Raw genomic sequence first — 26923 nt, forward strand, 5'->3', positions numbered from 1 at the left:
TATTTGGGAGAAAATCTCCAAAACCCAAACATTCTTTGAGACTCGGTGGTTAATTAATATGTTAAGAACGACCAAACAGCTTAAAGCAATTAAACCTAAGAGTATCTTTTGTTTCGTTTTAAGGGAAAAAGAATGAATTAACAGAAAATGAAGAATCTAGGATCGTTTTGGACCTAAGAGATAAACTGAAAATCAGAAGAATGAAAAATGTCATTTTTAGGCGTGATCTTGAGTGGGGCTTTTGGGTGGAGAGCAAGAAATTTTTCTGTTTTTCGTTTAGCTTTCCAACAGCCTCTGAAAACGAGAACTTTGCTTTTCTAGAAAATAGTTGTGTTGTACCCAATCAGGATAAATTTTAAAGTTCCACATTTTGGGTTAAGATCAGACCCACTCAGAACGGACTACGGAATTTCAAGTCACAAAGGAAACCGACAAACCGTACCAATCCGATAATCCGAGTCAAACCGGAAAAAAAAATCCGACTATAATTTGGTTTGATTTGGTTTGGTGTTGGAAAAAAAACCCGATCATAATTGGTTTGGTTTGGTTTTAACTAAAGAAAGTCAAACCGAAACTAAACCAATCCGATATTACATATATAGATCTTTTAGATATATTTAATATATAAATATACTTATTGTAATATAATTTATAAATATTTCTATAAAAAATCATAATTTTATCTTTTAAGGTATTATTTCAAGGTTGGACTTAGAACTTTTGAATGCTCCAATAAGTTTTATAGCCATTAATATTAGTAAATTAAATAATGCTAACAAAACCCCAAACCAAAATCAAATCAATACTAATGCTAACAAAAGACATTCAATTCAATATTACGAACAAGAATGTATTGAATATCTATTTTTTGTTTTGCAATAATTTAGATAAAAATGCATAACCTATTTTTATTTTTTCTTTAGCGTTTAGTCATGTAATTAATACTCCCTTATTAGTCTACTTATTTTAATGACTTAGTACTTTTAGATTATATTTATTTTTATTAAGGCTTTTTAATTAGTAATATTTACATTACATAATTTTATTGCATTTATTGTTGAATATTTTAGGATAATGCCATGACACATCTCATATTTTGTATTATTTTCTTGAAAAATACTTTATATAGTTCTATGTTACTAGGATTAAAGAAATATTTTGAGCACAAGTCATATGTTTTGTTCTACGAAGATTTTACCGGGAAAAAACCCGAAAACCCGAAAACCCGAAAAACCGAGAAAAACCGAGATTGAAAACCCCGAGTTTTATTGGTTTGGTTTGATCTTTAGATTTAATAACCCGACACAATTGGTTTGATTTGGTAATTGTAAAATTCGAACCAACCCGACCTATGTACACCCCTAAAGCTGGTACTGCAATGAACAATGGAAGCGAGCAATTTCCATGCCATAAAAACTAGCATCAAAATGCCCAGCAGAGGGCCTTATCTGACTGTCCATATGAAATCAATCTTCTTTCTAACTTTCTGCCTTCATAATGAAACTAAATGAGCAATCAGCTGTAACTTCAAAATAAGAAACTCAGCTTCTCAAGTCTGAGTTTCTTATCAGTAATACACCATGTTAACAAATATATACATACAAAACTAGAAAAGTAAGAGTTACAATCAATGAAGCCGCCAAAAGGAGAACTTACATCATGTCAGCTGTTCAGAGTGAGGGCGCTACTTGCTGAACATTATTTGGTTTTGGAGGACAAACAGTCGGCTTATTGGTTTTGTTCTTCTCCTCCGAAGTCAACTTCTCGGTGTGGAATTGACTTTCACCCAATTCCGACTCTTTTTTCCGCTTTATTTTCTTTTTCGGCAAAGCATCTGCTGCTCGTGGATCAACAGAGCTGCCAGAAGCTCCCTTTAGTTTCTCCTGCTTCAGCCGATCCACATCAGGACCATTGGCTGAGGAAACAGGCATTCTTGTAGAAGCATTCACTGCTGCAGTGCTGGATAATGGCTTGTTTGTTGAAGTTGAAGAATGATCAATTACAACCTTTTCTTGGATATGCACTGACTGAGCAATAGGCACAGCGTCTACTCTGCCAGTTTCCTCTACCTTAGAGGCCAATAACTTATTCCTCCTAATTTTCTCTCCATCCTAAATAAAGAACACACATAAACTTTATGCATTATAAAAGCTACAAAGAAACATTTTGCCACAGGTTTGACACTGCAATTTAATGTAATTCCTTTAGAGATGAAGATGAGAACCACTAAGGACCAATTTCTATGTGAAGCTCAACTCGATGGAGTCTCTAACAGCATTTAGATATAGACTAATATCTCCGACATCCCTACCAAGACACATAGTGCACAGGCACACTGTCCCTCTTTGCCTAGTTGGAAACCTCCACACATTTGTATGTGTACTCTCTTTGTCCCGAAAGAATAATTTACTTACTGAAGTCAAAAAATGAACTTTTTTCAATTCTAATATGTTAGTTTCTCATGTAATATCTAAAATCTACTAATCTAAACAGTCAAAAAAAAAAAACTATAACAACGACAATCAATTTTTGAAATAAAATTGAAGATTGATCATTCAACCCTCAGAATAATTTACTCCATCTATCCCATTTTACATCACACTTACTATTAGAGCAACCAAACATTATTTTCTTTTACTATGATTTCTTCAAACATTTCCTGAATATTTTTGGTTATATTCTACTGTAATTTGCAAGTAAGTAAATTTTGACAAAACAATTGAGGAATTGATAGTTTATTCACACGGAAAATAAGATACCTAGACATCCGTCTAAGATACAGTTTTTTTTCAGTATAGAGTATATTAATCACCCTAATAGACCTCTTTAATTATCATTAGGAAAAGGCCGAACAAATCTTGACAAGTTATGAAAATAATTTGTTCTTGCTCCAAGGGAACTATATAAGAAAAGACATTCAAGACATTGGTTTCCACAATTTGATGCCCAAGGTAAACAGCTTATGCTTGACTAATAGATCTCTTCTCACCAAATAACCTTATTTCAAGTAATTTTGAAGGATATATCACCACGCCGAAGGTCACACACCTATTATTCCACCAAGAGAAACTGGGGCCAAACGTTTTTGCACACAAAAGATGAGAAGTAATGGATTCATCTGCCAAGGCGTACCTAGAATATGATCATGTTTGTCCATCAGCCCCTCTGCCAAATAAGGAATTTGGAATCTCATATTTTCTGATGGAAGGACCCAGTTATACTTTAATGGCAAAAAGGGAAATCAGGATAATTTTTTTTGTGTGTGCGTGTTTGGGGTGGGGGGGGGGGGGGGGTTGTTTAGCTTCTAAATGAAACAAAAAAGTACTTTCTTGATCTTAATTTATGTTACTTGATCCCTTTTTTTAATGTTAAGCAGTTGACTGCAACTTTCTTGCATGTGAGATGTGACAACATCAACATCACAAAATGATTTTATTGAAAGAAAATAGACACTAGAAGCAGTTCTAGTTGCAAATAAGCTAGTGGACTGTAGGATGAGAAACACTGAAGCAAGACTTCTTTGCAAATTGGACCTGCAAAGGGGGTTCTTCGATATCTCAAAGGCTTTGAGAAAAGCTCAAAATGTTTGACAAGGGAATCAGATGAGGAAAGTGTACGCAAGGGATCCCTTATCACCTGTGGTGTTCACACTAGTCATGGAAACATTCAGTGACATGATGGAGATGGATAAAGCAGCCAAGAGGGTTCATTTGACGGGTTTCATAGCTGTATGAGAAGGGAAGATAACATGAAGCTATCACATTTTTTTCAAATAATTCGCTAATATTATGTAATGTCAAGGAAGTCAAATCAATTATCCAAAGAGAATACCTTTATGGTTTAAACAATTTCTGAACAAAACCTCCAAATTGGTAAGTGACAGGTACAATTCGAGCAAAATGAATATCAAAGATTCATACAGCCGACCCCACTAGCGTAGAATTGAGGCACAGGTATTGTTGTTGTGCTGGGTGTATGTGTATGTCTTTATACACAAGAAATCACTCCAGTAGGTTCACGTTTAAAATAATACAGTAGTTTATTTTTTTGAAGAAATATGCAGAAGTAGAAGATTAAAGAGTTAAAAAATTACTTGGATTGTTGTACAGGCAAAAAGTGTAACCTATAGTCATACAAAGTTGGAAATAAAAGGGAAAATGGGTGGCATGTTCATACTGAAATCATTCTTGTGGAGAAAGATACTTTCTTCACGCCTCGATACACGACCCTAGGGTACCAGGGAAAATGGTTTTTTGTTTTGTTTAAGCAATAGCACGGGGAGCCAACCACAACTTGTTTGGGAATGAGGCATAGTAGTTGTTATTTTTAAACAATTGTGGGGGAGCAATCCTAATGGCAGAGAAATTAGGAAAAATGATAATCCACATTAGTTGGAAGTTGATATGCAATAAGGAGGATGCGGACGTCAACTGTGTGTTGCTTCACTACCCGATTGTATATTAATTGGGTTTTGCAAAGTGGAATTTGACTGGTGTTGAATTGGTAAAGCCAAAACAATACAAAATAAGCAACTAGGATCGAAGTTCAGAAGAAAAGGTGGAGAAGGAGAACATTGAAAATAGCTCCTTCAGATTGATGACTGGAAGCTCTTTTTAGACTATTATGTTTTGATAAGATTCTTTACTCTTTTTTTTGGACGAAGTATATCTGTACTTTTTGTATACATCTGCAATGCAGGGATCTTCACCATCATATCAATAAATTGGAACTTTCACCCCAAAGGAAAACGTCTAGTAAATAAAACTACCATGACCACACAGTAGTTTTTTTCTTTTTAAATAACTAAAGAGAAACTACTGAGTGGTCATGCCACACTGTAACTTCCGAGTTTCTAAAATCTACCAGAAATTGATTGTCAGATTCCAAACTGAAATCAAGTTAATTTGGCTATCAAAAGGTCAGCTACGTCCTGAAGGCCTTTAAAACTGTCAAAATCCTTCATTATTTTAATAAATTCATTGTATTGAAAATTGATTGAGCAAGCATATAGGTGATCTTTTTTCTCAAGTATGATGTGTTTGATAGTGGACTTAATGAGATAGCGAGGTTAATTGGTCTAGACTTGAAGGTACACTTATTCAATGGTTATATTGTTGTATGAGGCAAAACTTATTCGTTATTAGGAAAATAGAAATAGTTAAAGCATATTAGCACACGTGTTTACTTTTCCTCTCTGTGGTACAATTAATTCCTTACACGTGCTTGATAGTGGACTTGATGAATGTGAAGTTAATTGGTCTACAGTTGAGGGTACACTTTTTCAATGGTTATATCTTTGTGCCAAATCAATTTGTTACTAGGCAAACTAGAAATCACAAAAGAATATTAGCACACCTATTACATTTTGTCCTCTCTCTAGTACAATTTCTCCTTAAGCATGTTTTTCGGGAAAAGATTGAATCTTTTTTGACTGGAAATTTTTAGCTAACACCCAGTTCATTCTTCTGTCTAAGCAATATCTTCCTGGGAATGCTGTTCTTAGCTCAAATTGATTTTATACATTTACCTAAAGCAGAGCTCCACTGCGAATGCACGCTCTCAGATTAAGAGCTATAAGATAAATGCTTAATAAACTAAACAAAGGAGAGAAATTAGACAAACATGGCATTTTTACCTTACGCCGAGCGTGCAATGCTCTCCTTCTGTCTTTTGCTCTACATATAGCACGTTTAATACCATGATTGTCCATAAAGCCATTTGGCCAAAATCCTGCAAGCTGCATGAAAAAACAAAACATGACAATTAAAGTTAAAGAAAAATCACGGGCAAAACTAGGAAGATTTTGGAAAACCCCATAATGCCAAAGTAGCTCCTAGTTCACATTTTCACGACCAAAATCATGAATATTACATCAGAGTTCCACAGTGGAAAATGTCATTTAAAGGATCTAAGAAGAAGAACATCAATAAATGACCACCACAATAGAGAACAGACTCTTGCATCCACCAAAAACTGTCCCCCAGGTGGGAGGACTTGTGCTGTAGAGTGAAGAGTCTACCTTCAGATGCCTTTGAAAGTAGTTTGCATAAAGTACTAAAATTTCCTAGATGCCCCAATTGCAAATGAAGTGAAGCACATGACACAGAATAAGTACCAAGCATAGAAAACCTGGTGTTTTTTCTTAAAGAAATAGTAAAATCCGCATGTCCCCTAACCTCTGCATACAACTTTCTGACTTGCGGACCAGCATCTTCATCCAGCCCCTACAAGTAAAGACCAAGTGAATCTCCAACATCCACTGTTCCAGTAAGAAGCAATCTTGTCAAGGACATTTTAGTTTGAGGCGATGGGGGTGGGGGTTGGGATGGGGCAAAAGCACCTCAACAAAATGATCATAAAGGTCGCATATTTTGTCTTCTAGTGCAACATCCATGCTGTATTTTCTCTTAAAGGCTTCTTTCTCTTCAGCACTTGCTTCTTGGAAGTCATCAGAAGCTCCAGCTTGTTGCTCAAGTAACTGCAAGCACACGCGAGCATCAGTCAAAAGATATGTTATAGATTTTTTTTTCATAAAACAATCTCCAACAACCTCGGGAAGGGGAGTTTGATTTAAGATTTCCCATTGAAACATCCACTTATACAAAACAACAACAACAACAACCCAGTATAATCCCACTTAGTGGGGTCTGGGGAGGGTAGTGTGTGCGCAGACCTTACCCCTACCTTGGGGTGGAGAGGTTGTTTCCAAATAGACCCCCGGCATCCTTCCCGCCAAGAACTTCCCACCTTGCTCTTGGGGAAACTCGAACTCACAACCTCTTGGTTGGAAGTGGAGGTTGCTTACCATCAGAGCAATCCCTCTTGTCCCTTATACAAAAATGGAACTCTTTTTTCCCGACCACTAGGGAACAATGACAACTTTATAGAAAGACCTGAATCCCCCAAATGCTAGCAAAGACAGCATGCAGTCATGGCAAAATATAAGCATATTATTACAAAGTCACACCTTTGATTTCATTAATGGAATCCGCAACTTAATCATCTCAGCGACCTCCCTCTTTATTTGATGAACCCTGTTATCTTTCTCCTGTTTTGCTGACAGTCCCATATTGACCATGATTTTCAAATTCCTCTGCAACCAGAACAAATATCGGATCAATCATAATTTCTAAGACAATGACGGGAAAAAAGAGCACCAACAACTTAAGCAATAGTAACAGTTAATTGGGAGAAATACTAAACCATAATATATATGAACATAGGAAAAAAAACATCATAAATTTCTCTAACATGGCACAAGCTCGTGAAAGATGGTAAAACATGTTTACACATTGAAGCTTACATGAAACTGCAACATGTAAAAGTGGATGCATGCATTAGACATAACCTGAAAGAAGTTGACAGCAATCTGCCATGAAACTAGAGCTGCCCAGCATTTCTCTTCCAATTTCATCTTTTAAATATTCGTGAAACAAATAATTCTCCTTCAGATTTCACAACTATAATGCTGAATACCCGTTAGGAATTTACCTAAGCATTCCTTTCCTCATCCAATGTAACAAATTCAAATTGCAACAGTTTGTCATCTGACGCAAGATATTGCAAAAAAAATCACCACCGTTTCAGGAAAACCTGTTAATTAAATATACATCCATCTTCACAATCACATTTCATTCTACCAAGTTCAACACTCTAATGCCTCATTTGCTCGCACATAAAGGTACTACTTACAGGCACATTTAGACCTCTAATATTTGCTAATCAACAAGAGTTTTTTAACCATGTTAGTATTTCTGAAAAATGGTAATTAGTATTTCTAATTTTTTAAATGAGAATCTCTTGTAATTTATTAAAATCCAAACGACTTTATTATATAGTTTTCCTAAAGAACCAAACGACTTTATTGAGATATTAATTTGATTTTATTGAGATATTAAAATCCAAACGACTTTATTGAGATATTAATTTGACTTACATATTATCCCGTAATAGTGAAAAATGTCTAAAATAACGATTGCAAGTAAGTTTGAAGGAGAAAACATCAGATCGTAACTTAAAACTTAAGTAGCTAATGAAATTGAAGTCTCAAAAAATTTGTAAACTTATGTTCTTCAACTGGATTGAACTTTATGAAGCTTGCCTCAGCAATGACAATATAAAGGAAAGAGGTTTCACACTCTGCAGTAGATGTTTTACATGCAAGACAGAAGCAGAGACATCAATCATTTATTTCTCCATTGTCGTCACTAGGAGCATTTGGAATATGTTCCACTCTTTATGCTACTCAATGGGTGACGCCATATGCAGTAAAGACAGCTTTTATTAGTTGGGCTTGGGGTTCATGGAAGGTGAAGAAGACAGAAATATATAGCAATAGATCCCTACTAGCATTTTTCTGGACAAATTATTTTAAGAAGGTGGTGTTCGGGCCAGCTTACACACACCTGACTATTCCACTCAGGTACTTGCTATCTCCCACCAGCACAGGTAACAGGCAACTCTGCCCACCAAGGTTTGGACAGATAGGAAGAAATCACCTAGCGACTTTTTACCTCCGATGGGATTTGAACCTGAAACCTATGTTACTCGGACTCTTCAAAAATGTTGTTGGATATGTGTCGGATCCTCCAAATTTAGTGCATTTTTGGAGGATCCGACACAGGTGCGGCAGCACTTTTAGAGAGTCCGAACAACATAGCCTGAAACCTCATGGTATTCCTTCCATTTCATTGACCACTAGGTCATATCTTTGGATTGTGTTTTTTTGGACAATATGGAGAGAGAAATTCTAGATGTCTTGATGGGAAGGAGTTGTGCATATCACAGTTGAAATGTAGATGTTTTGAAAATCCTTCTTGTTGGAATGAATGGAGCAATGCAAATGATGCTTTTTTAATCAAGTAAAATTTTATTAACAAATGGCACAAAAGACATGTATACAAGAAGTATACAAAAAAGTAAAAACCCTACAAAATAATATTGCTTTCTACAAATGACACACAATCTTCTATACCTAGGTAACCTCCCGACTGCACCAAAAAGAAATAAGGGATAACAGGTATTCCTAAAATAAACAAAATCCTTCTTTATTCCACCGAAAACTCTCCTAGTTCTCTCCCTCCAAATAGTCCACATAAGTGCTAATTGGACGACGTCCTACGCTATGTGCTTTCTCTTACGACTGCCAAAAGCCCATCTAGAGAATACATCTTTGATCGTGCATGGCATCACCCATTCAAGACCAAACCAACACAGTAATTCCCACCATAAGTGCGAGGCAATCCAACAATGCAATAGGAGGTGACCCACATTTTCTCTCCTGAATTTTTGCACATGAACCACCAACTTACGCAGGTAATCCTCTTCTTCTTCCCGGGACCCTAGGGATCCATATCGAGACCCTAGGGATCCATACCGAGAGATGAGGAAAAGTGGACTCCTACATATCCAAAAGATGCACATAAAAGGACTTAATAGAAAAAACTCTAGTTTTCTCTGTCCTCCATCTCAAAACATCATGACTATTGTGCAGTAATATGTTTGTGAAGCAAAACAATCAAATTTATATATTCTGGGACCTCCCAGTCTTGTAAGTTTCTCCTAAACCTCAACTCCTGACGAATTTCACCACCTTGTAACCCACGCATCTGTCGGACTAACAACTCCTTTTGGCATGAAATTCTGTACAATTATGGAGAAGTGCTACTCAAGGTGTCGTTTCCACACCTCCTAACCGGATGATAGACTTTGTTGGTTCTTTAAATGATGGTTGAGGGCCTCATACTTTTGTAACTGAATATTCTCGCATCCTCTGGATGGACTAATAAACATCTTTCTTGATCAAAATAAAATTGTAAAACTTGTACGGAATAATATTATTAGTGGATAGTGTCAAACATTTCGAAATGTCCTAAAACGAAAGAGTATCATATTATGTGGGACTGAAGGAAGAATTTACTTTTTTTTTGTAAAGTAGTTTCATTGATGGAATCAAGAAGGTACAGTGGATAAAAATAGATTCTTCATTTATCTTGACGTGCCCATGGTAAATGGCTGTAACATGAGTATGGGTACTTCATGCAGATTTCTCAAAATAAACTGAAAATTGACCCCAAAAAAAATGCATATCCTTACTGGATACTTACACCAGCATTGAATATAAACAAGCCCATAAAAACATATCCAGAAATTGTAACACACTCATTAAGATTTGCAACGAGTCAAATGGAAATTGTTCAAATTCAAAGTAAATAATGTTTTAAGTGTTGCTTTCAGTGTTGGAAAGAGAGAACATAGGATAACAGCTGGAAAGTGACGGATAGTGAAAAGACCAACTAGCCACATAATTGTTAAAAGTTAGTGGTAGGAACTCGAGCAACTTAGCTTTCCACTTTTTTAACCAAGTTAGTCATGTGAGGGGTAAGGGCTTTATCAGTAGTAAACAATAGCGCTATGAGAGATCAGGCTGGTCTTGAGCTCTCAAATTGAAACAGATCAGCAATAGAACACGTTTGACAATGGATCTGATTCTATGTCTCTTCCAGCTTCACAACTATGATGGATTCTAAGATTATGCATTACAAGATTTTGGATGTATTATTGCCTTCCAATGAAGATATGAAACCAAGATAGAGAAAGAAACCATCACTACGATCGACTGCTATAACAACCTCGCAGATCTCCATAACATAATTGAGATATGGCATAATTTTTTGAATAGATAGAGTCAGAATAAATCGAAATAGATATGCTTGTACTCAATGCAATGTAAGCGTGAAAATGAACTCTACGTAGAACATTCAAATGTTAAACAAAAATACCTTCAATGTGCGAAGTTGTATCAAGTGGCCAACAATACTCATTAAGCGATTAATTAAGTCCTGGGATATTTTTCCATGACTAGCTTGCTGCAACCATCAATGGAAATATTTGGATTTAATAAGTATGTGATGGACTATAACATCAATATGTCAATCAGTAAGGATAAAATGAATTAGACCATATAGCTTAGTCTATACCGCCAATCTGGCAACTTTAGCCAGCTTCTGCTTTACTTCAGGTGGTAACCTCCTTTTGATAGCCTGGGATGAATTATCAGCATCCTGAACCTCCATATTTGGTGGCCTCGCTGTGATATTTTCATAAATTGAAATAGATAACCAATCTATAAGAAAATGAATTATCACTGATTAAAAAACATATATCAGAGGTTTTGGGCGTACATTCTGCAACAATTTTCTCCAAATCCCTGATGGCCTTCTCAAGCATTGTACCTTTTGGTCTACCACTAGATCCTTCCTTTCGCTGCATGGCAGGACCTTTCTGCATAGTTTTAGGCAGCAGCTGAGCGTCAGTTACAGCAAGAATAAAAGCTTAATGGGAATCTCAGATATGACCTTTTAAGCCTGCACCATATAAGATTCAGAGACACACATAGAGAAACAGACATATTATAAAATAAGAAATGAATCTCACACTTGAGATGATTAAAAAAGGATACAGAATCTTTTTTTTTAATTGGTCAAAAGGATACAGAATAAAAACACAACGGACATGTCTATTTCCAATTCTTATATGAAGTGGAAGCAAATTTGCTCAAGTAATTAGATTCTTGTTTCATTAGAGTCAAAGCAACAATTTCAAGCTGCTAAAGAATAGCAAGCAAGTACTTTTAAAGATTCTGAAACATTGTACTCATTAAAAGAAACATTGCACTCTCTAAATTTATACCTTCATTTAAGCTACTTCTACAGATCTCGGGTAGCCACAAGGCAAACCAACTGAGTAGAGAGGAAACAATGACTTACTAGACCTATAAAATGTATTCTTGATTGTGATGTATACTTATATCTTTAATTTTAACCTAAGTTGCTCGGACTCGGGTGCGGGTATCCGATATGTGGACGGATCCGAGTATCGGATTCGGCAAAATCTAAATTTTAAGATTGGGGGATGCGGATCCGGATATGGATACGGGTGCGGGGATTCGGCTAATAAAAAATTGAGTTATAAAGATATTGTAAATTTTGAGAGATATTCTGTAAAAAACTTACATGAATATTGTAGAATTCAATCTTTCATTCTCCTAAATCTGTTTTATTTTTTATTTTAAGAAATCAAAATCTCAATTTTTCTCCCAAATTTGTCGATTGACTCCGGTCAAAGTGTCCGCTGACCGAATCCGGGACGTATCCCGCTCCCGCCCCCGTTCCCGTCTCGTATCGGGACGGGGACGGCACCAAAATCGAAGAGTCCGCCCAACTTCGATTTTAACTACTACTAAAATTTTATGGTAGTCGCAAAGCAAACCGAGTAGAGGGGAAAAAAGGACTTTAGAAGGTTTTCATATTTATTTATTTTTTGATAACGGAGAAATCCCTGAGGGCCAATGGCACACGGTTCGAAGCTCGGTGGATAACCGGGGCGCACCTCTAGACTTCTCCATTTAAATACCACGCTTTTGTCTAAAGCATAGTTCAAACCCATGATGTGCGACTAATCCACATATTGCACGTTGCTCTTACTACGAGACCAAAGCGCTAGGTGCTAGCTCTTCTTGATTATTGCGTATACTTCTTGATACCAAGAAATTCTCGTGGGCCAGCGATGCCGATAATTATGTAATATTTATTGTTGAATTATGTGACTATCTAATCTAAAACCTAATATGTTAGAGATCAAACTTTTAATTACATAATTATGTGTTCATCATATGCCCCAGACATGCAGGCCCGACTCTTCTTTTAGCCAAGTCGAGGAAATTCTCTCTAATAATAGTGGTAACCAAGACCTCCAAACCATGTTAAATTGTGTGTCCATCTCATCAAAGAGCTTAAGTTGTTACAGCACATAAAGTTCATTTACTCTATTATGTTATAAAGCCAGAGCCATCCCTGATAGTGGTCTACCCAATGGTTCTTTGTTTATTAGGTGGTCTTCCCGATGCTAAGCCCCTATGTTATATTATCCGCACTCCAAACGTCTAATCCTAAGCGTGCGAGGATGTTATAATCTCACATTTATTAAGGGTATGAATTGTAGTTTGTTTGTGTGTTCATGGATAATCATCACCTCTTAAAGAAAGAAGTAGGAGAGTTTTTGAGGGTGTAGAGATGAAATTTGTAAAGATACATAGTAAGTAGTCTCTTATCCCTTATTTCCTTTTGGTGCACCCACGAGTTACCTTGTTATACAGATAATGATTGGGTGCTTTTGTAGAAAACCTTCTCTTTTTGTGGATTTTCTACTCTTTTGGTGCACTTCTTGTATAACAGCTTTGCCCATTTATTAAATAAAAATTGATATACCTTATCAAACAAAGTATTCACCTCTTGAACTACCTTTTGATGATGAGTTAGGCCCAAGGTCCTTTTTATTAACACTTATTTAGTTTTCTCCAATGTATAAAAGTGTAATGGTGAAGGCATATTTAGCATCTTTCCAGAGGCAACCGCTTTGACTTTGGAAAGACCGTTAAGCTCAGGTGAAGGATGAAAAACTTTTGCTAATGCCATAGAAGACCATAAGATTACATGGAAGCATACTTTTTCTAACATCTTTTGACATTATTTGGCTCATGACGGTGCAGCTTTACTTCCTTGTAAACATTACAAAGGCTTCATCTGGTCATGAACAAGTGCTATCCGCCTATCCTTACCGAGAATGATGACCTAGAAAAGAGTTTCTATCTGTAATGTTCTCAAGCAATCAATACCATTGCATGTTGATAGAAATCGATACAGAAATACCATGGCATAATGATTCATGTTATCAAACATTTGGCAGATAGCAAAGAAACGCACTAGTGTAGAGAGTAAACAGCTCACCATAGTCTGAACTGAGTTCTTGCCCTCACCACTGACGTTAAACTTTTCATCACGTCGCTGAACAGATTGGTCTACTCCGTCAGAAACGTTAACCGGTCTTCCCACAACAGTTCTCTCTTGAGCAAAAGAACTTTTGTCATGCCTCTGAGTAGAATTCCCAGATATTTCAGAACCATCTAGATTCTTGGATTGGATAACTCCAATTTTCTGCTGGTCAAAGTCTTTTTCTTGTGCAGAATCACCACGCAATGATACTGATGGAGATTGCTCCAGCATACTTTGGGTATCTGCAGCTTTCTTTGTTATTGGTATTTCAGAAGCATTCAACTGATTCAGGAATTTTTCTCCTTCATGGGATACATTTTGCAAAGCGACACCATGAGATGGGTGAGAAGATCCGATAACAACTGGTACTGGTTTGCCAGCCTTCTTTCCTACTTTTACAGGTTTACTTGGACTATGTCCATCATTGTCCCCAACATGGCCTTTTGCCAGATCTTTTCTTCTCCGCTTTTTTGGTTGCTGGTTCTTTGGTGACACTAGTTCACTAAGAGAAAATCATGTCAGTTAGAAGCTCCAAAATGAAATGACAAACCAAATGAAAAGAAGAATCCATTATAGGCATTTGACATGGATTGGTTGATATTTGAAAAACGTAGTATTTGACGTTAAGTTGAAAAAGGATATTAAAGTTGAAGTTGTGTTTGGACATGAAAACACAGTTGAACGTGTTTTTCAAACTTCAAATTCCATATTTCAAATTTGAAATTGAAATAATGGGCCAGTTTGATAAACAAACACTTATTAATGAGGGAGAGAATAAGGGCACATGAATCGATACAAAGAACTAAACCAAAGTCCCATAAGAATCAAAGATCTGAATTCCTGAATCATAGGAGAAAACATAACTTAGTGGACAAGGGGAAACTAAAAAGAGGAAAGAATTTCATTGGCAAAAAGATGTAGTTTAAACCATAGGAAACCAACAGTTTGATCAATACTTGGTTTAAACAAAAGTAAACATTCAAAATTGCAAGTAGCTCAGTAGGTTCCCTCAACGGATGATATTAACAGCCAATTTACACTTGCAGAAACCAAGATATCCCAAAATTGATACTTATAAAATGATAAGTTATTTAACAAAAATAAAGAAAGTAAAGAAAGAAAGAAAGACATTTTCATTTGGAACTAACAAAGACAATTTAATTCTCTAGGTAAGCCTCGCACCGCTTACAATGCTAATCGAATATGTACTCTTTGGTGGAATATTTTTATTCTAAACTGCTTCATTTGTGTCACTTTAGCACACATGCTTTGTTTTTTGAAATAGTTGAAATTCTTTCAGTTTTTTTTGTACCTCGTATTTTCAGATCTGAAAACCAGGTTTTTGTAGCAAATCTTTTTGCTGTATTATTTGGCAGGGTGGAGAAGGAGTAGCAGTTCTATTCGGATGCTGCCTCTCAACAAAAATGGGTGAAGAAGAAAATGATTTAACTGTTATAAGCTTCACCACTTATAACCAACAATTAAGCCACAAGGAAGTGCAAGAATGCAATGCCAAAAAAAGTCAAAGAAGAAAACTCACACGCGCTCCAACTTTCCGCGATTGACAAAGAACCCGTCATGCTTTATTGCTGAGTTATCAACCTGAAAATACTCATCCTGCATAACAAGAAACGAGGTATTTTGACTACAACATATAAAGTCATCTGCACAAAGTACCATAAAAGATTCACGAGGCTTATAAAAATCATTAGGATATAACACAAAACAATAGATATTCGTATAAGGTAGATAAAGTTAAAGAACATGATGTGACTAACCAGCTCAGTATCATCTATGAAAGAATCTTCAGTGTCATATTCATCATCATCTGGGAAATCATTAAGATCTTCCTCGTCATCACTTTGTTTGCCCTAAAAGACATAATGAGTAATTAGCAGATCAAGTGAAAAATAATAAGACTAAGCAAAAAGAGATCATGCAGATGGCAGGAAGAGTCTTTCAATACACACACACACACACACACACACACAAGAGTAAACAACAAAATGCATACCACATATAGGCGTTCAATCTTTTCGATCACAGCATTTAAACGATTTCCAGGAGGAGCATCCTTGACTTCCTTATCAGCAGGTTGTCCCTATAAAGAGCATTGATTATAAGCTTAGAATTTATCAAAGAACCTTTCTGCATGAGCAAACTAGTGCTCGAAAGAATCTCAGAAAATAATTCATAAAAAGCAAGCATGCCAGCATAGGCATGACCGCATGAGTATCATTCTTGGGTAGCAAAGTGGTATCAATAGATTTCCAACATCAACTCTGACAAAAGCCATCCTTGCAAGTTTCACTATTTCCAATTTCAGATTGTTCTTCTATAGTCAAAATATTTGAAATACTTATCTTTATGAAAAATGATTTTTCTATAAGGAAACAATTGAAAGATTATCAAAAAATGATATTAGAAAGAAAAACCCTAACCACAGAGATCACTACCGGCCCATATACTACAGCACATGGTTTACAGGAAAACAATAGAAAGTCCCTCATAACTATTAATTTGTTTCATCTTTGCAGATTTTTTTTTTGAAATACTTATTTCTAAGAGTAAACGATCACTAACTGCCATATATACTCGAATAGTGCACAGTTCAGAGAAAGACAATGGAAAGACACATAAAAAGACATCACATTCAGAATAGTAAGGTAATGCAAAAAAGCAGCAAACTTTTCTCTTGGGCATAACTAACAAGGATGTATTATAATGATACTATACATGAGGCTATGCATGACTTACCGTTTGGCCAAGCTGCAAAAATAAGCTTATTTTGAGAAGTGCTTTTTTTCAAAAGTGCTTTTCTCAAAAGGACTTTTGGTGAGAAGTAGTTTGTGTTTGGCTAATTAGTTTGAAAAGCACTTCTGAGCAGCAATTAGTGTTTGGCCAAGCTTTAAAAAACTGCTTTTAAGTGTATTTTTCTCAAAAGTGCTTCTCAAAAATGTGCTTTCGGAGAGAAGCTACGTTTTTCTGCTTCTCCTCAAAAGCACTGTTTTTCCTTCCAAAAGCTTGGCCAAACACCTCAATTTTTGGCCAAAAGTGCTTTTGACCAAAAAAAAAAAGCACGTTTGGCCAAAAAGAAGCTTGGCCAAACAGGCTATTAGCCAAACATCAATAATAATTGCGAAAAAGTGTTGCCAAAGACGAAAAGTGTAGAAAAGCGTCAAGATCTGTGGGATCATAGGCACAAGAAGACAAAGAAAGCACATAAATACAAACAATATACATGTAAATACAAGAAAAATAACTATAAATGCAAACAATATAGACAAAGGAGTTGAAAAATTGCAATTCAATGAAACAAAGAAGTAAAAAGTAAAAACTATGTTAATCAAGTTCAAGAGCCAGTAAGCTATTTTACCTTTCTATGCCATACTTGGCAACTATTTTTCTTATACTAAAACTATAATTCTCTACTCCTAATTACTAATATATTCATGTGTGTGTGTATGTATGTTTAACAATGGTTCTGAATCAGCTTGCGCACACCTTAACTGATCCACCGAGTACCTGCTACCTGCTAATCTGCTACCAGTACAAGTAACAAGTACTTAGTAATTTTGTTCACCAAGGTTTACACAGATGGGAAGAAATCACCTAAATTTTTTGCCACCATGATATTTGAACCATGGTATCCCGGTCCACTTGAATGCCAATTTATATATGTTCTTTGCCAGATATATTTAACATTTCGTGACAGCCAAGAAAAAACGAGATGGAACACCCCGAGCAAATGGGCGAGTCGAACCGGATATTGGCGGGTTGGATATGGTTAGGCAAAAATGGATAAATTATCTGACCTGTACATTTTTAATAAGGATAAAATTGGTTGAATGATGTATAATAAGTGTACCTATATTATTCATGGCTTTTTTTGTTGCGCGGACTCTCCAAAACAGTTGTCGTACCCGTGTCGGATACTTCAAAAATGCACTATTTTTGGAGGATCCGGCACGCACCCATCGACATTTTCGGAGAGTGCGAGCAACATAGTTTTTTTCTCTTTCTTGATGAATGCAATGGATGCTGAAATGGATGTCCAGGCATACCAAGTGCGATAAGATTAGGAATGAAGTTATTTGAGACAAAGTGAGAGCAGCCCCGTAGAGAGACAAGATGCGCGAGTCGCGGCTAAGATAGTCCGCGCACATGAAGAGGGAAGCACAGACACTTCTGTTGGAAGGTGTGACAGGTTGGCCATGGTGGGTTTGAGGACAGGTAGAGGTAGGCCTAAGAAGAAATGGGGAGAGGTGATTAGGCAGGACATTGCGATGCTCCATCTTACCAAGGACATGACTCTTGATAGGAGAAAGTGGAGGTCGAGAATTAGGGCAGAAGGTTAGTAGGTAGCCGAGAGTTCCCCCTTTTACTTACCAGTAGTATTAGTAGCACTCTTGTATTTTCCTATTCTTTAGATCTTTTTTACTTCATGTTGTTTCGTTTGCTTCAATTATCTTATTTTCCTATTTTTTTTTATGAAGTAAGGTGTTCATTAATAAGGCATCAAGAAGATGCAAAGTTATAAGGAGCATAATTACAAGAGACAAAAGACAAAAGAGTGTAGGTAGCTCCTAGCCTCTTATACAAAAAGTCAATCTAAGAATAGAGCACTAACAAAATCCGAAAACTATCTAGTGCTAATTACTGGGGACAACTTGGTCCAACTTAAAAGATGAAGTAAGCATTTAGCTATAAGAGAGTGATTTTGGAGTTGAGATGCCATCAAAATATATTTTATTTCTCTCAGTCCATAAACACCAACAAATAGCTGCATGGATCATCAAGACTTTTTTGATGGCTTCATCAACTTCCCGTGAACTCCAACTAATGTGTGCCTGTCTCAAACTCTGTGGCATGACCCAACTCAAGCCAAAAATACTGTAGAACATGTTCCAAATGTCAGTGGCTACTGGACAGTGTAAGAGTAAATGGTTGGCAATTACCTGATTACTCCTACATAGGTAACATCTATTGACCAGCTGAAATCCTATTCTATTAAGGCTATCTTGTGTTAGACAAGCTTCATCTATGGCAATCCAATTAAAGAAGATAACTTTAATAGGTAACTTTGTCCTCCATATCAATTTCCAGGCCATGCATCAAGTATTTAATTTTGAGTGCACCTCTACTTGTAGCATTCATTGACTGTGAAAATGCTCTTGCTACCCCAGCACATGGTGTCTGAAAGATCTTCATCAATGTTGTAGCTCTCCACTTTTGCCAGCAATTCCATCAAACTCTCCATTTCCCAGTCTTGAACAGACCTTCTAAGGTGCAGATCCCAATTGTTGTTGCTTCTAGTCTAAGCTATTGAAGAGTTCTTGTCCAAGGCAATGTGGAAAATGTTAGGATAGTCATCTATGAGTGCAGAATTATTGAGCCATTTGTCTTTCCAAAACCTGATGTACACTCCATTCCCGGGTTTAAAATGAATATTTTGGAAGAATTCTCCCAGCTTGCTAATGTACTTCCAAGGGCTAACTCCATATGGAGAGTTGGCAATTTTATTGCTCCAGTTGTCCCTTTTCCCATGTTTAGCATTGATCACTTCCTTCTAGAGACTTGATTCACAAGTACCATACCTCCATAGCCATTTCATTAGACACTTGTTGTGGATGGCTAAATCTTTGACCCCCAAACCTCCCTTACATTTTAGCAGTGTGACTTTATCCCATTTAATCAAATGGAATTTATGAGAACTAATTGTACATTCCTAGAGAAAATCCCTCCTGATTTTATCTAATTGCTTAAGCCCTTGCTAGGAATAGGAAACAAAGACGTATAATAGATTGGTATACTGTCAAGCACACTACTTATGAGAGTTGGTCTTTCCCCATAGATAAATATTGCATTTGCCAGAAAGCCAATCTCTTTTCAGATTTTTCAACCACACCATTCCAAATATCACAATTTTTGAACTTGGCTCCTAATAGGAGACCTAAATAGATGGTAGGTAATGTTCCTATGCTGCAACCCATGATTCCTACCAGCACATCTACATTGAGCACATTGTTGACCGGATAGATGACATGTTTCCTCATGTTAATATGTAATACTGATAGAGCTTCAAAAGTAGTAACGTGAGATTAAAGTAAAGGATTTGTGTCTTATCTGCATCACAAAATATCAGAGTGTCATCAACATACAGAAGGGAGAAATAGAGATTGTATTCCCACTATTTATACCAACTCTGAAATCTTGTATCCACTCCATTTGCCTAGCCTTTTCAAGATCTTACTAAGATCTTTTATTGCTAATATGAACAGAAAGGGAGAGAGTGGATCACCTTGTCTAATCCCTTTTTGAGGAGAGAAGAAACACACATGTGTTCTGTTGATCAAAACTGAGTAATTGATAATGGTGATGCTATACTTGATCCACTTAATCCATTTGCTGTCAAAACCCATCTTCTTCTGAATAGCTATTAGGTAGGACCACTTCAATTGATCAAAGGCGTTCTCAATATCCAGTTTGCCAATAACCCCTGGTTCTCCAGTTTTGATCCTCCAGTCTAATACCTCATTAACTATAGTGTTGCATCAGTAATCTTTGTTTGATGAAGGCTTTTTGATGGCAAGAAACCAGTTTGCAATCACTAACTTCAATCTCTCAGTCAACAACTTAGACACAATTTTGTAAACACTGCTAATAAGGTTTATTGACCTATAGTCCCTGAGTTCAATGGCTCCTTTCTTTTTAGGTATCAAAGCAAGCAATAAAGGTAGCACTACATGACCTCATCATGTAGCATTGCTGGTGAAAATGATTGAGAGCACTCATGATTTCTGGTTTGATGAACTCCCATATTTTTGAAAAAAGGCCATGGTGAAGCCATCTGGCCCTGGGGCTTTATCTAGGGTGCAAGCTTGTATGACAGCATGCACTTCTTCCTCTTCAAAAGCTTTTTCAAGCATCTATCTATCTTCCTTTGTAAGACTGGCTACTTCCTCAAAGCTGGTAGTGGGCCTCCACCCTTCATGTTTGGTGTAGAGATTCTGGTAATAACTCAAGATCTCCTCATTGATCAAATGTCTTTCCTCTATAATTTGACTGTCTATTTTGAGCTTATCTATTGTGTTGAATTCCTGTGGGACTTTGTTATTGTTTAGAAGTATCTTGTGTTCCTATCACCTTCTTTCAACCATAGACATCTTGATTTTTGTCTCCATGAGGTTTCTTAGGCCTTAGCAATCTCCAACCGCTCCATTTTCAGATTCAAAAAACTTTGTTTCTCAAGTTGAGCTAAAACTCTGTTCTCTGTTGCCTGTTCTAGAACTACTAACTCATCCAAAATCCTGCTTCTTGTTGTCTCCAACTCTCCATAGACTTGTTCCATTTGGTGATATCTCTTTTGAGATTCCTCAATTTCTGAATGAGTAAAAAATCTGAATTGCCATTAATCATATAGCCCTGCCACCATCCCGTCACCAAATCTAGGAACCCTCCAGCCCTTTTACAAATAATATCTCATGGATTTATTGGTGCTGCACTTTTTCTTGGCGGGATGTTAAAGCCACATTCTCAAATTTGAAGTATGATGGAGTTGAGTCCCAATCTCGACTTTCCAACAGTAGAGGTCTGTGATCTGAAATAGGCTTCGGTATTGCCAGATACTTGATGGTATTAAAACTTTCATTCCATTCTATAGAGATAAGAAACCTGCCGATTCTTGAGGCCTACAAATTACTTTCTCCCCCTGACCATGTATATTGTGCCCCTTGTAATGGTATAACAATCAACTGAAGATCTCAGATAGTTTCAGAAAAGCTTCTCATAGCTTTGGTTCTTCTATTGCAATTAAATCTTTCATTCACAAATTTGCATACATTGAAGTCTCTTCCGATAACATGTTTGTCACTCCATATACCCTTACTGCCCCCAATTCCAGTCAAAAGTCATCCCTCTCAACGTTGGTATGTGGGCCATAAACTCCTGTGAAACCCCGTCTGAAATTCTCCTGCAGGCTCTCAAGTCTCAAGTATACGTGTTATTGAGCAGCAGCCTTGATGTGAGTTAATACACTTCCACAATCTCTTGTCCCAGCAAACGATAATACCCCCCCCCCCCTTAAATCATCACTTGCCTGTAATTTTGCGCAATCAGCCCACCTATTCCCCCATATCTAATAAATTATGCTTGAAGGCATGTTATCCGTCTATCTCCTGAAGGCACAAGGTATCTGCTTTCCATTTTTTTAACTAATGAGGTAAGGGTACTCCTTTTAATCTTTATCGTTAAGACCTTGTATATTCCAATGAAGGATTTTGATCTTCATCTAGATAAATTCTTGCAACTCCAGCCCATATCCCTTCCATTCCTCCCATCATAATTAATACCACTAATTAGGTTTAGAACTTATGCCTCCCCTCTCTTTCTCTCCTTCCCCTTTTTATTAGCGGTAGAAGGTGACTTATTTTTTGCAATTGACTCTCTGTTTTTTTATCCATTCTCAGTACTAAGTCAAAAATTTCGTGTTCAAATCCAACTACATTAATCCTGAATGTCTTGCACGCCTTCCCCAATACTAATTTTGACCATTTGGAAGTCTCTATTATTGTGGGTGCCAATGATACTTGCAGAATTTCTTGTAGCTCCAACTGCTCAACATCGTGCCAAGAAAGGGGGAGACTCACTGAAGGAATCAGCGTCTGAGCACACTAAGGCTGTTGAAGCAATTTCAGACCAGTATACCCATTGTGAGAGACCCCTGAGGTCTTGGATAAAAGTTTCAGCATCATAATCTGCTTCATCATCGGCATCTGAGTGGGAGGTCATAGCTAATACCTGTGAATTTGAAGCCGTGATGATGGAGTTCTCATGGGCCTGATGTTAATTGATTGTAGGGGGAGGCTCAAATTCGTTCGATATGAGACAAGGATTTGGCAAAATTCTAGTGACACACCATTCAATGTATGTTAGTGGGGGTTTTTCTTTGACTTTGTATGGACTTTTTTTTGCTGGGTATTTGAATAATAAGCTTTATTAAGTCCCTCGGTCTTTAATAGATTTGGAGCTACTTGTTTCATGGGGCCGGGTTATAAAATTTCCTTCTTAGGCCCGAGATTTAATATTACTGGGAAGAGGGCTTGATGCCATGTGTCTAGCTGTCTATCCACGTGCTTAGATTGGACAAAACTCCCAGCAACTTTCCCCAAACTCACCGCTACTTTAATCCCCAACCCAGCTCTTCCAGCATGTCGGACTAATTTGGGTGTCGCAACAATTTCCTTTAGAATTGAGATTTCATACCTCCAGTGCTCCACCTCAAGCTATCTTGTCTGGACATTTTGCATTGCTGCGGTTGACACAGATTCTAGCACACATATAGTGACTCTGGTGCTTCGTGCCTTCATCAATGTCTATGAAACCACCCTAAAGATCACCAATTGTTCTGAATGTATCAAGTTTCCAAACGTTGATTGGGATTCCAAAAGCTTTGATCAATATCTAATCAGATCTTTGGCAAGCAATTTCAGTTCCGGCCACTGCCAACCACCACTCCAAAGCAAGGCGACAACTATTCCACAACTAATCTCTAGCATGAATTCCCACAGCTTCTTTCCTTGAGGGAAGTTCGAACAGAAATTTATTGTGGGACATTGGAGTCACTTTCATACCAGCACAAATCTTCCATCTATTCAAAAACCATTTTTGGATTACTTCATGATTTGAACTGTTGAAAGCTCCCACCAAGCATCAGGATAGAAATTAGTAACCCTCATAACCAGATTGACTATTGTCGCACTGTCCACCTCCCTAGCTTGATCCTTTGTCATCTCCGGCCACTGATCAATCTTTGTTGTGTCAACATATGACTTCGACTGGTGTGTATTAGCATGCCTGAATTTGGTTGTAGATTGCTTCCCTAGAAAATGTAAGAACTTTATCGGTTATGTCTTCCCAGCCCCAGTTGAAACCAACTTCCGGAATGATCACAGCTTTCTTCTTGTCTCCCAACCAATATGAAAGAAACGACCACAAGAGTTGAGGTTAACAAAAATTCTATAATAGTATGCTTGTGATTTCCATCCCCATTATTTGTAATAAATCCATGTTCTTTTAGAAGCTTGCTTGAGTGCAATGCATACTCGTCGGAGATTTTCCTCATCTATTTTAATTGAACACTCAAATCTTCTACCCCTTTCAATCAAAACAAACCACCCTTGACCGAAATCAATAAGCACAAACGATTTTTCACCTGAAATAAAAAAGATCTTGTCCTATGTGATGAATAAAAATATTAATACAAAATTATCGGAAGGAAAAAATGTCGCTAGAACATGTTTTGAAGAGAGAGAAAATGAGTGGGCACACTTCCCAAGTTAGACAAATTTTTAACGCTTGAACCATGATATTCTTATTTTTCATGTTGTTACTGTTTGGTGATACTCCTTTTTCTTGTTTTGTTTTCTCTTCCTTTCTCTTTTTTCTTCTTCGATTTCTTCTTCTGCTTATTCTTTCTTTTCTCCTTTTTCCATCTTTTCTTGAACCGAGGGTCTATTGGAAACATCTTCTCTACCTTCACAAAGTAAGGATAAGGTCTGTGTACACTCTACCCTCTCCACATCCCACTCGTGGGATTATACTGCGCTTGTTGTTGTTGATTGAATTGCCTTCTTTTTTTCTTTTTATCACTAAGTTCCTCTACTTCAATAATCATGGGCAAGTCCAGAAGGATTAGAAGAATTGTACCGAAGAAGACAAATTCCCCAAGAAAAAAAACTATAATGGATCAAAATATTTGTTCAACTTTTTATTTCTCCGGGTAATCACTTACTAAATAGTTTTAGCTGAACATACAATTTCAAAAGAACAAATATTTTGACAATAAAAAGATAAAACTAGAAAGCAAAAGTAAGATCAGTGTTAGCTGACCAAACCAAACCCAAACACCAGAAAAACAACAAGATAATATATCTTCTCTTTGCTTCTTTCTCTTCATATTTTGTCTCTCCCTTCGACTTTACTATTTTTCTCCTTCTTGTAGCCTTCGAAGGGAAGAGTCAAGGTTCTACTCTTACCCACAAAATTTTAATTTCTTATATGCCAAATTTATCCAAAACCATGATAAATGAAACACAAAATTAAGCTCTGCAGCTTGATAATTGATCTAGATTACATAAGAATACTCCACTAAAAGAAACCATAATAACACAGCATGTAACAATGACAATATCTTCCCAACTCCTTAGATTCGGACCAGAACAACATCATGACCACCTTCTAAGACCCAGAATTTTTTCTATTCCAAAATACCATAAATCTAACTTACTCCTTACAGTGATGAATGATGCCAATACTTTATCAAATAAAAAATGAAAAATAATGCCAATAACAGTTCCCCTACTAAACAAGGACTTTCATATTTTTATCACCATCACGGGGTGGATGAAGAAACCACCTCCATATTCCAAAAGCACTCTGGTTTTGCTTCCGCACGCCGATCCAAGAACAAGAACTACTGAGACGGGTGAGTGGAGTCACTCTCATACCAATTCCAATTGAGAGTCTCACATGTAATCTCGCTATTTTCCATACAAAACACAGGAATTGGTATACATAGAGGAATTTGATATCGTCTTGGCTACACTCCCACGCCAACCCAATCATCCCCTCCCCCCACCAGTGACAAATGAAGAAACTTAATAAATGTATTAAATAATGCATGAATGCAAAAGATTCTACTCTCCACCCAAGTAACTGCAATCATGTCCTGATGATTTTTATGCAGCTCAAATAATACATCATTATGTTTCTAGAATTTAGTTTAAACATTACATAAACAACAAGTTAGGATTAAACTCGACTGATAACCTACCGAAGCTAATCGAGTCTCGAGCGAAGGGTGTGGCAGTGGAGGTTGAATGACAGCGGCAGCAGCTGCAGACGATGTTGTTGGAGCAGGACCAGCACCGTTAGGAGCATTGGACTGAGAGATAGTAGCGTCCTTGAGAAGCTTCTTCCACGATACAATTGTGGTTTCTCCCGGCCGGAGCTCTACCGTGAACCTCCGCCGGCCGGCCGCAGCCTCATACGACGTCGATGTCCTCCCTACTACCGATTCTCCGCCACTACCGCCGCCCTCCATTGGAGATCGTATTTAATATTGGATGGAAATTAGGGTTCCGACGTATGAGATTTGGGGAGAGGAAGACATGGAAAAGAGAGGGAAACACTGATTCGAAACCCTAAAGACGGAAAAAATACGGTAACGAATTGAAGAGAACTTTTTTGGAATTGGATTTTCTTTTAATCCCTTTTTCAGTTGCTTCTGTTTTGCTCTTTTTTAGTCGTGTCTTTGATTTCACGTGTAACTGCCGTCTGTTTGTCTCTCATTTGACGCTTGGTCAACTCTTTTTTTTCCATCGAAAAAGAAAAAATCTTTTTTCTTTTTCTTTTGTGTTTCTCTTTTTTTTTTAGGAAATCTTTTTCTTTTATGTTCACATAAGGGATAAGTTTTTTATAATAGTCCCTTCAATATATTTTTGAATAATTTTAATTCTTAAATTTTTCCAAAGTATGTACTTTAAGCTTTCTTTAAATATTTAACAAATTATTCTAGTAAATTTAGTGAAAACTGTAAAAATAAAAGATTTAAGCAAATATAACTTCTCTTTTAATAATATTACAAAATATATTTTGCCTGATGGAAAATCTTAAAATGGGTAGAGAGACACTTAGGTGTCGCATTTTTTTTGTAGATTAAGAGGTTTAAATCTGAATACATATATAAATATTAAGATATTATATTTAAATTTGAACATTAAATGATTATAAGATTGTTTGTTTTCTAGACATATGAATATTTATAATTAATATTAATTAATAATTTAAATAGATAATTAAAATGTTTTGTCATAAGATGGTTGGTTGTGGTCGATGATGGTACTTATCGATAGTGGCGGGTGACGGTGGTTGCACAGTGTGAGTGGTGGCCGTGGTAATGATTGTGCTATAATGATAATTGCAATGGTTGGTGTGTTTTGTGGTCGTGGTTGGATATTGTGGATGGCGAGTGCCAACATCGCAATTGCAAAGTGGACAGGGAGCACTCAGGTATCGCATTTGCAAAGTTT

The 26923-nt window shown here is 36.8% G+C and overlaps 1 protein-coding gene across 4 annotated transcripts; it reads right to left on the reverse strand.

The window, feature by feature from the left end:
• Nucleotides 1-1472: 1472 nt before the first annotated feature.
• On the reverse strand, nt 1473-26130 carry LOC107781472 (ubinuclein-1). Of its 4 annotated transcripts, none has more exons than XM_075232940.1 (14): nt 25666-26130; nt 15847-15933; nt 15611-15703; nt 15373-15449; nt 13788-14334; nt 11184-11283; nt 10980-11089; nt 10782-10868; nt 6968-7093; nt 6341-6478; nt 6177-6259; nt 5636-5737; nt 3133-3165; nt 1977-2111 (listed from the first exon to the last, which is right to left on the reverse strand). In XM_075232940.1, exons 1-13 carry the CDS (start codon nt 25933-25935, stop codon nt 3144-3146), a joined length of 1842 nt encoding a protein of 613 aa, XP_075089041.1. In that variant the 5' UTR covers nt 25936-26130; the 3' UTR covers nt 1977-2111; nt 3133-3143. The 4 variants fall into 4 exon arrangements, with proteins under 4 accessions (XP_016457656.2, XP_075089040.1, XP_075089041.1 ...); XM_016602172.2 differs by having other exon boundaries at nt 1995-2111; nt 6177-6224; XM_016602170.2 differs by lacking the exon at nt 3133-3165 and having other exon boundaries at nt 1473-2111; nt 6177-6224.
• Nucleotides 26131-26923: the final 793 nt, after the last annotated feature.

The sequence above is a fragment of the Nicotiana tabacum genome, chromosome 16 (assembly GCF_000715075.1).
Source record: "Nicotiana tabacum cultivar K326 chromosome 16, ASM71507v2, whole genome shotgun sequence".
NCBI lineage: Eukaryota > Viridiplantae > Streptophyta > Magnoliopsida > Solanales > Solanaceae > Nicotiana > Nicotiana tabacum.